This window comes from Penaeus vannamei, chromosome 30, assembly GCF_042767895.1.
Source record: "Penaeus vannamei isolate JL-2024 chromosome 30, ASM4276789v1, whole genome shotgun sequence".
NCBI lineage: Eukaryota > Metazoa > Arthropoda > Malacostraca > Decapoda > Penaeidae > Penaeus > Penaeus vannamei.
Window position 1 is genome coordinate 13933900 of NC_091578.1, and position 10739 is coordinate 13944638.

Below are 10739 nucleotides of genomic sequence, written 5' to 3' on the forward strand. Positions count from 1 at the left end.
TTCTTGTTGAGGCAGTTCTGGTATCAAGAAAGGCCAAAGGGCAGATGCAGTGTGGGGGTATTGCCTGAGGGCAGGAACCATTTTGCATGTTGTAATTCACAGGGAGAAAGAGGAGGAGGGAGAAGTAAGGATAAGGAAAAGGAGAGCATAGTAGGAAAGGAGGGAGAGGAACAGGAATAGGGAGGGAAGAAAAGAAGGAGGAAAAGTAGAAAGAAAGAAAAATAAATAAAGATAGGAAGGAAGGAGGGTAGGACAGGGTGGAAGTACCGTAGGGAGAGGAAGGAAGGAAAGGGAAGGAGGAAGAAAAAGAGAGGGAGAGTTTGAGAGAAAAAGAGAGAGAGGACAGGAAGAGGGGAAGAGGGAGAAACATGACATGGTATATGCTGTTGGGAAGAAAGGAGGTATGGTTATTGTGAGTGAGAAATAGGAGGAAAGAGAGAGTGAGAAATAGGAGGAAAGAGAGAGTGAGAAGTAGGGAGCAAGAGAGAAATAGAGAATGAAAAATAGGAGGAAAGAGAGAGTGAGAAGTAAGGAGCAAGAGAGAATGAGAAATAGGGAGAGAGAGAGAATAAGAAATAGGGAGAAAGAAAGATTGAGAAATAGAGAGATAGGGTGAAATAGGGAGTGAGAGATAGGGAGAAATAGGGAGTGAGAGATGGGGAGAAATCAGGAGTGAGAGATGGGGAAAAATAGGGAGTGAGAGATGGGGAGAAATAGGGAGTGAGAGATGGGGAGAAATAGGGAGTGAGAGATGGGGAGAAATAGTGAGTGAGAGATGGGGAGAAATAGTGAGTGAGAGATGGGGAGAAATAGTGAGTGAGAGATGGGGAGAAATAGTGAGTGAAAGATGGGAAGAAATAGTGAGTGAGAGATGGGGAGAAATAGTGAGTGAGAGATGGGGAGAAATAGTGAGTGAGAGATGGGGAGAAATAGTGAGTGAGAGATGGGGAGAAATAGTGAGTGAGAGATGGGGAGAAATAGTGAGTGAGAGATGGGGAGAAATATAGAGTAAGAGAGAGGGACTGAGGGAAAGAGAGAGAAAGAGAACCTTATTTCCTGACATGAAATATTATTTTGATGTTTCAGCAGTAGAAGTATATCAGAGCATATTATGAAAAAAGCCAGTGTTGTATTGGTCTGCTGCTAAACTACCAAGATTTTTTGGTACAGTAGGGCTATTGCAATTACTAATGCCAATTTGTATTATTAAAAAAAATTAAGGTCTTGCCAGCAACACACAATAAAACATGGGAGGCTGACGGAGTGGTCAAACTGTATATTGAAGAGGAAGGAGCGATGGCAGGTGCTCCTTTTTCAGTCCACACATTGATGCAGGACAGAGCACGGGATTATGCTAAACATCCTGCTCTAGCTGTGAAGAGGGAAGGAGCTTGGAGGTAATACTACAACTTCTAACTACTCTTTTTCCCCCAGTCATTTGATCTGATCGTGTCTGTGACTGTGTATTTTAATTGTTTTTTAATGTTGACATTGATATATACATTGATATATGATTTTTTCATCATTGTCTTATTCTTTGTTTTATAAATTAGTTGTAGTAGTTGTTACCATCTCTTTTTGAAAGACAGGCCAAAACTGGCATACTGAGACAATTTATTACTGTTTTAGTTAGAATGATTTAATCAGAGTTCTCATAACTATATTTTCTTGTAAGTTCTACTCTTTATTTATACTGAACATTGCAGGTACTGGACTTACAAAGAATATTTTGAAGAGTCCAGAACAGTTGCAAAGGCCTTCATAAGGCTTGGTCTTGAGAGGTTCCATGGAGTTTGCATCATGGGATTCAACTCGCCGGAATGGTTGATTGCTAACTTTGGTGGGTTTGCAGATTTTTTGTATTCTGTAGCTGGGTTAGTGTGAATTTTTATGTGATTTCAGAAATTATCGCATGTAAATTTTTGGAAGTTGCATAATGCATTCATAATAAAGTTGATGGGGAATGAAAAGAGGAATTATTAGTAGTTTAGGATTCCTTGTGGTTATGTAGAAGAAAGGGAATTCTACTCTGAGGACTAGCTACCTGCTTCTTCGAGAGATTGTTTCTTTCTTGAATAAAAGAAATACTACCGTGTTCTCTGTTCTCCCTTTATACAACAGTATAATAGCCAAGAATATATATTCATAGAAAGGATTTTAGAAGATTAATGCTTGCCAGCCTTTCTTTCATTCACCATGTCTTTCATTATTTTTTGTAATATTGGAAATTACATTCAGCATAATACAGTGTTATTTTTATCAAGTACAACTTTGGACTTCACTCCACTCTTTGGAAAAAATCCTATTTTGTTCAAGAAAATCAGCTTTATGTCCACAATTTGCACCAGCTTTGTGCTGTATACAGGGCAAGAAATTTTTTTATATACTTTCTCTTATACTTAAAGCAGGCTAGAACACTAATTTTCTATAGAATGCTTAATTGCTTGTCATTTAAAAAATTTCAAATATGTATGCTTCTTTTTGAAAACAAACATCTTATTTCCAAATAAAGACACAACATTTTCTTCCATTCAGTGATTATTAACTCTCTTTTTTTATAGGTTGTATATTTGCTGGTGGTTTGTGTGCAGGTGTTTACACTACAAATTCTCCGGAAGCTTGTAGACATTTAGCTGAAAACTGTCGTGCTCAGATTATTGTTGTGGAAGATAATGCTTGTTTGAACAAATTTCTGGCGGTCAAAAGATTTTTACCAGAAATCAAGGTAAGCATCTGGAATGTATCCTTGATTTAGGAAAATCTGTAAATAATTTTGCTTATCTTTTATTCTTGTCATATGGCTGTTGTCAGGCCTTGACTTTCTCTAATAATCTCACCCTTTTCTTCTGTCCCCAGGCAATAATTCAGTGGTCTGGAGTACCAGGCGCTCCAGGTGTTATATCATGGGCAGAACTCATGGCAATTGGTCTTGCTGAAAAAGATGCTGAGCTTGAAGATCGTCTTTCTCTGGCTGCTGTCAACCAGTGTTGTACTTTGATATACACATCAGGTAAATACTTAATGTCTTCCTTCCAGTGATGTGTATATATATATACACATTTATCTATATTTTTTATTTATTACATTTCTTGTTAATGTATGGTAAAGTATAAGCATCTCAGTGATGATATAATTATAATAACTAATTCATAACTTAGTAATGTACCATGTTTGCATACATGAAATATAATTGTGTAACATTTTTTGATTAATAACTCTTTCATATAAAGAATAGTACTAGTAACATCACTCAATTTTTTATAGGTACCACAGGCCCACCAAAAGGAGTTATGTGTTCGCAGGATCACCTCACTTGGGGAAGTTCGCAGTACCAGGCTAATACAAATCATGAATTATGCACAGAAGTTTTTGTGTCTTATCTTCCTCTCAGTCATCTTGCTGCTCAGATGCTTGATGTATATTTAGCATGTACAATCGGAGCTACAGTTTATTTTGCACAACCTGATGCCTTGAAGGGGACACTAGGTCAAACACTACAAGAGGTAAGATAATATAAATTCTATAATCAGAGATATTTATAGGGATGAATATGGTCACAGTATGATTTTTATGTTCTTTTTTTAGTTTTAACTCTTCTGTCCCCCAGATATTTAAAAGATCTCATTTATGAGGTTCACCTAAACAGAATTTTAGTTCCTGGTGTTTCAAGAGCTTGATTTTACATGCCAGAAAATACAAATGTATCTAATTTTTATATGTCAAATACATGGAACATCAATAGAGTGCAGATTTTACAAATTTATCACAGTTGCCACCTGGGATATGAATGAAAACTATAAATTGTCCCACACATTAAATGAAAAACATAAAAAGAAAGATAATATTTTTCTTACATGCAAAATAGTTAGGTATTTAGATATATTTATGTGTCTAGATATATAATATTGGCTGGATAAGATATATCATACAGTACAAGAAGTACTACTTCCATTCAAAATAAGAAATAGGCCGGAAATCTGACTATACGATAGGTTCCGTGATAAGAGGGCCTACGAGGGGCCTGGCATTATGGGATGATAATGTGTCAAGATTGTAACGAATAGTACTTCTCACATTTTCTATATTCAAGTGAAAATGTTTCCAGAAGACCAAAACAACACTTGCAATATGTATTTATAAAAGATTATTTAACTGTGTTCTTGATTCATTTTATTTATGTATGTCCCCTATCTCATATCAGTGATGCATGAATACCCAAATGTAGTATATGATACTGGCACTGTTCTATAGAATTTAGTGTATCTATAAAACTATAAAGGTAACCAAATGGGATAGTATTTCCTATGCCACCCACAAGCTGAAAAGACATACCAGTAATGATGATGATCATATATTGCAAAATAGGGCAAAAAGGACAAAGAAGTAATAAAATTTTAGGAGGAATAAAGTGAATTTGAGAGCAAGGAAAGAGAATAAGGAAAAAAAAAGCGAGAACAGGGACAAGCAAAGGTTTTGTTTTTTTTACAGGTACGTCCAACTTGTTTCTTGGGAGTGCCAAGAGTTTGGGAGAAGATATATGAAAGAATGCAGGAAGCTGGTGCACAAGTTGGTGGGGTGAAGAAGGCTGTAGCTACATGGGCCAAATACCATGGTCTCAATTACTTCAATGCATTACGTGATGGCAGGTAAAACAGTTGGGACAAAGGTTTTAAACACCCTTAAATGATGCTGTTATTATTTTATTTTGTACATTTTTTATGATGGGCATATTTTGTGTCTCTGTAATGCCACTTATATCTTCATCTGTATGTTGATGAAAAACCAGCCGGCTAAAGATATTCCATTTATTTACATGATTGTGTGAGTTATTAAGATTCATATATTTGAATTATGGAATCAGCACAAGCACAGAAAATGCTTAAAAAAATAATAATAATAAATAAATAAATTTCTTTATGGAATAGGACTTTGTCTACATATGAGAGAGCTTGCAACTCATTAGCAAAAGCACTCATCTTGAATAAAGTGAAGGCAGCTATTGGGTTCAACCGCGCTGAAAAGTTTGTATCAGGTATGTACAACCACAAGCAAGAAAAAAAAGACATGTGTGCACACATACATAAATGTTCATGAAAGACTAGTGATTGAGAATATTGATTCTATTTTCTTAAGCAACTTTCTGTATTTGTTACAGGTGCTGCACCCATATCAAAAGATGTCCTTGAGTATTTTATGAGTATTAACATCCCCATTATGGAAGGATATGGCATGTCAGAAAGTCTCAGCATATGTTCTATGTCATACCCGGAACAAGATCGCTTCAGGCTTGGTAGTGTTGGCAAGGTATTATTCTTGTAAAGCTTTTGACCTCAACTTCAGTGATTCTGAAACTGAACCAGAAACATATAGGGACAGTCATCGTGATGTCACCAGAGTTGTCACATGATCAATCGGAGGCAGTGGTGGGCAAAAACAACAACAAAGTCCCACAAACTTTGTTATTAAGTATTGGTCTGTCGCGAACATCGACCCTTTTTTCTTGATTTATATAAGATTCGCATCCTTTTTCACCCTTTTCTAAGAAACTTCTACTTGGTAAACAGTTGCATTATTATTGGATGTGCAAATTAACATCAAAAAGGTTCAACTTTGAGTTTTAATTGTTTTCCAAAAGACCCTGAGAGGAGGCTTTGGCTATCAATCGTAAGAACTTTGATCCTGCACCTGGCAGTGATGTAAGAGTTTGTGCTAATGGTACGTATGATAGCTTTTCTATAAAGATATTCTAAAATTTAATCAGTTATGGTATATCGTCATAACTCTTTCTAGGGGATGTATTTACCCGTGGTTAGGCATAGGCCTAGGCGATGGTAGATGTGGGTGACTGGTTACTTTTGAGTATATTCTTTCACTTTAAGTTTCAGTTAATTTGATTTTAAAACTTTCCTAAACAAAGGTCTTAAGACATTAAATGGGAACAAGATGAAAATAGTAAATCTGATGACTGCTACACTGCCCTCTCAACAACTTCAAGAAATTTGCTTAAATTTTTTCAAGGTATCATGATGAGTATTGCGTGGGAATGTAAATTTAACCTTTTAAAAAAGTCTGGCTATAACGTCTGAAAAATATTGATAAAACCCCAGTTTTCAGCAACTTTTTGAAAAACCAGGCCTAAAGTTCAGGAGAATTTAATCCTACAACTACAAACCAGTCTTATTATAAGCAGTATTGAGTACTTACTTGTACCCTTCCAGAGATTTGTAGGCCTTTAATTCTTTTTATTTTTAAACACCAGGTGTTTGTATAAAGGTCAGTCAACCAAACAATTAGTATGGCCCAGCAAATACTGATTTTTTCTTATGTTGAATACCAAATTCCATTATCCTGTTTTGTTTTAAAACTTAAGAAAAATACTTGAAAGCTTTGAGTGATTTGTAGACTTTCAACTCCTCTTATGTGTAACTACCCGTTGTGTGTATTAGGTAGAGATAAATATCACCAAAACTAACATGGTCCAACCATTGAGGCTTTCAGACCAGCCATCAGAGAGAGAGAAAGGATCTGGTAATCTTTCTGTACCTTTAGAATACTTAAGTTTTTCATCATGATGTTTTTTAGCAACTAAATTGAGAGATTTGTAGTAGGTTGACATTGTTCTCACAGCTGATTCAGTAGCCATTGTTGATCTTTTGCCCACCAGTGTTGTGTGTGCGAAAAAAAGTGTTTTGTTTTTGTTTTGATGACCATCCCTATAGGAAAAAGCACTTTGTTTTATTAGTATATATATACAACATGACTGATGAAAGAACCCTTAAATCATTGGATCCGGATACTTTACTACCTTCACATGGCCCAAAATACAGGCATTATTTAATTGGCCATTCTGATGGGTGCAGGGCTTGTAGGCCAGGTGCATGCGGACGCTTATGTGTAGTGACAAGACTCTGTGCCTCCCCTTTGCCTTTCCCCTGTTATTTTCATCTTTTCTGTATGTGATTTTTAGCTTTTTTGCTATTTTCTAATGTCCATATTTGTCATTTGATTTGCTTTATCCAGATGTTAATAGACTGTTTTCTGTGCACAGGCTCCATATCATCTCTCTAGGTAGTCCATAACATATTTTATTGATTATTTAATTATCTATTTATTTATTTAATGTTATTATTTTTGGATATTCAATTTTCTGTAATACAACCTGAGTATGGAAATGAGTTTGCCCTAGAGCTGATGCTCTTAGCTAATGAGCAGTTTATTGATGGAATTAATCTAAAAACCTCTTTCTAATTGCCAAATGAGCATAATCACCCTCCAAGAGGTTTATGTGCTTGTGGCGAGTCTATCCCGTCACCTTAGCTTTTAGCCGAAATGCTCATAGTGGCAAGTTCATGACACCCTGGCCCACAGCCAAATTTTCCCCTTATGGTATGTTCATATCATCTGCCCCTCAAGCCAAATTTTTTCTTGACATGATGGTCGCATCATCTGAATCACAGGGGTTAAAGGTTATTTTGTAATATTCCAGACTAGCAAATGGGAAATAGAAGTTAGAGTTCATTATTAAGTGTAACTAGTTTATACTGAAAGTAAGCTGTGTTGTATTAGAGCAAAGTGAACAGTATGTGCTTTTTCATAGTTTATAAAATTATTATGAAGTGAAATAATTTTTTTTTAAATTTAATTAGTCTTAAATTTTCAAGATCAAATATTTGTACATGCTTGTGATAATAAAGTATGAATTATATTAAACATATTGCAAATGATTTAGGAAACAATATGATTTATATTTGACTTGTAACTTGCCAACAGGCTCTTCCACAATGTTATACAAAACTGGCACCAGTTGATGGATGCAAGCCAGATGAAGGAGAGATATGCATGAAGGGAAGAAGTGTGTTTATGGGGTATTTACATATGCCGGAGAAGACTAGTGAGACGGTAAGGAAATGCTTATTTATATATTTGATACATTAAATTCTTTAGAATTACATGTAATGATAGTAACAATTCTAAAAAGTGATTTAATAGCTTTTAGTGTAAAAGATTAGTGTTCATATTAATTTAGAATTTGCTTTAAATATTGTCTTTGTATTTACATATATGCTGTTACTGTATAACATAGTAATAAGATAAAAAATGTAAATTGTATTTAAAATATATCTTTGCTAGTAGACAGTCTAATGTAGGTTCCCATGTGCACAAGTTTGATACACAATCTTAATAACCTTGTGCACATGATGTTTACAAAAAAAGAAAAAAACTAATTGTACAGATTGATGATGAGGGATGGCTGCACTCAGGAGATATAGGAAGATTCGATGAAGATGGATTTCTCTACATTACTGGGCGGATCAAGGAGTTGATCATAACAGCAGGTGGTGAGAACATCCCACCTGTGTTGATTGAGGAAGCAGTCAAGAAGGAACTGCCATTCGTCAGTTTTGCATTTCTATGTGGTGATCGTAGAAAGTAGGTTATGAAATGGTTTTTTTTAATTCTTCATTGGGTAATACACAGGCATAGTTACTGGAAAGTAAACAATTGATTGTTTATACCCTTCCTGTTACCTACATTCTGGCAACTTCCTGAAAAATGTGATCTCAGTGATCCATATCTTTGTTTATATAGGGTAAAAATTTATAAAGGATACAGTAATTAAAGTTGCTCTCCTTCTCTCTTCTCCTCTCATCACTTTTTTCCCATCCAGATATCTGTCAATGCTCTTGACATTAAAGGCCGAGACAGATGATACCACTGGGGAGCCACAACAGATCTTGACACCAGCTTGCCAAGCATTGTTTAAGGACCTTGGTTGTGATGTCCAGACTGTGGCAGAGGCTGTGGCTGAGGTGAAGGAGAATCCTAGTGGACCTTTAGCCAAAGCTATACAGGATGGAATTGAGAGGTAAGGAGGTTTGTAGATACTACGGAGATACACAATGTTTTTAGTTTAGTGCATGCTTTTTTCTGGTCTATTATATTGCCTGCTGTTTATTGTCATGAACAGTCAGTAAATGTAATCATTAATAAGTCATCATGCTAGTAGTTATCATCATAATCATCTCTGATATTGCCATTGTCAGGGTCATATGTAGATTTAACTTTGTCTTCACAGTGAATTAAGTGGGCCTGCTTTTTTACAGGATTTTTTTCCTTTTTGGAACTGCTTTTTTACATTTATTTTTTCCTTTTGAATCCCAACTTAAAGTAATGAAATGTTAAGAGATGTGTTAAAGATGGACAAACAGAGAAAGGGATATAGGAGGAAAGTGAAGAAACAGAAGCAGAAACAAAAAGAAAGTGAGACAAAGAAACAGAAATGGAAACAGTGAGGTACAGCATACTGATTTCTTTTTGACTGACAGGTACAACAAATCTGGAGCAGTTTCGAATGCACAGAAAATCCAAAAATGGGCGCTTCTTCCACTGGACTTCTCTCAACCAACAGGAGAACTCAATAATACTTTAAAGCTAAAGAGGAGCTTTGTTCAGGAAAAGTATAAAGACATAATTGACTCTATGTACATACCAAACAAGTCACTGGATGTGGCAAGTAAGCTGTGAGGGAAATTAGGTATTTATCAATTTTTATCTTGTCACCTTGTTACTGTTTGTTTGACGGTAGTTTTATGTTTATGAAAATGAAAATGACACAATTTTTTTGTTATTGTTGCATGGGAATGAACAAAAATATATGTTGTTGTAATTCACTGATCTATGGAAAAGAAAAAAATGGATGAAGCATTTATTATTTCATTTATAGAGTGAAGCTGACAAAAATTCATGACAACCATCTTGGAGTGACCACCATGCAGTGGGGATATAGTTTGTAAAGTACACTTGGAGTAGAGAGAAGTAAAAATTTTACATTTTATGATCATGTGTGTTATAGGCAGGGTGATTTGGCATCCTTGGTAGCTGATAAAAAAGCTGTGTTTCCAAAGGGGAGGGTCTGCCTGGGATATATGATATGATGAAAAAAGAGAGATATTCAGATTTTTGGAAACCTTCTGTATGTTCTATAAAAGTTTGGAAGTGAACTTTGCAAATATAAAGAAGATACAGCATATTTTGTCTAACCTAATACTGTATTTCCCTTAATGTATGCATCGTGGCCTAAATGATCCCTTTTCGTTGTGTGTTGCAATGTAACAAGCAACTATGTAGACACTTAGCAAGATTATATGGAGGTAGCCAGTACAATTACAGAGTTGTAGTATGGAAACTGGTCACTTCAAGATGGTGGCAATCTCGACTTAAAATTTTGGCTTCTGAAAAGAATAGGATGCGCAATCCAGGGTGTAGATCAGTGGTGTAATTTGTTGTTATATTGTTAATACAGAATTTAGACAATTGTTTTGAAATTTATTGTGTGTAGGTTGTATTAAAATCTTTGACTAGGAAATAAAACCTTATATTGTAGGTATCTACAGTTTTTAAAATTTGAAATGTCAAGTATGCAACCATGACTAATTCACCCATCTTAGAAAAGTGGGGAAGATATAGGGTGTATCCATGTATTTTACAGCTAATATTATAAGAGATTTTAAAGTAAAAAATATAATAACCAGTAACTTTTCATATTCATTTGTTATTAAGTACATACAAATTTCTTGTATATATTTATTTTTATAAGAAGATATACTTGTATATTTAATGTATGTATTATAGCTCTTTCAACAATTTTCTTATGTGCATTAACTAGTATATTAGCAAAAATATAAGACATTATTAACTTGGTATTTTATCATAAATAAAGGTACTGGTGAAAAAAAAAA

The 10739-nt window shown here is 35.0% G+C and overlaps 1 protein-coding gene across 3 annotated transcripts in view; it reads left to right on the forward strand.

Annotated features, from left to right (window-relative positions):
* Nucleotides 1-10739, forward strand: part of LOC113814208 (long-chain-fatty-acid--CoA ligase ACSBG2) — a 21792-nt gene extending 11053 nt beyond the window's left edge. For all 3 annotated transcript variants that reach the window (XM_027366239.2, XM_027366241.2, XM_027366240.2), the window contains exons 3-14: nucleotides 1222-1397; nucleotides 1707-1840; nucleotides 2562-2725; nucleotides 2857-3010; nucleotides 3265-3503; nucleotides 4489-4646; nucleotides 4926-5032; nucleotides 5156-5304; nucleotides 7771-7899; nucleotides 8234-8430; nucleotides 8669-8866; nucleotides 9327-10739. In XM_027366239.2, coding sequence (XP_027222040.1) covers nucleotides 1222-1397; nucleotides 1707-1840; nucleotides 2562-2725; nucleotides 2857-3010; nucleotides 3265-3503; nucleotides 4489-4646; nucleotides 4926-5032; nucleotides 5156-5304; nucleotides 7771-7899; nucleotides 8234-8430; nucleotides 8669-8866; nucleotides 9327-9525 — 2004 coding nt within the window. In that variant the 3' untranslated portion in view covers nucleotides 9526-10739. The remainder of the gene's footprint in view (nucleotides 1-1221; nucleotides 1398-1706; nucleotides 1841-2561; nucleotides 2726-2856; nucleotides 3011-3264; nucleotides 3504-4488; nucleotides 4647-4925; nucleotides 5033-5155; nucleotides 5305-7770; nucleotides 7900-8233; nucleotides 8431-8668; nucleotides 8867-9326) is intronic.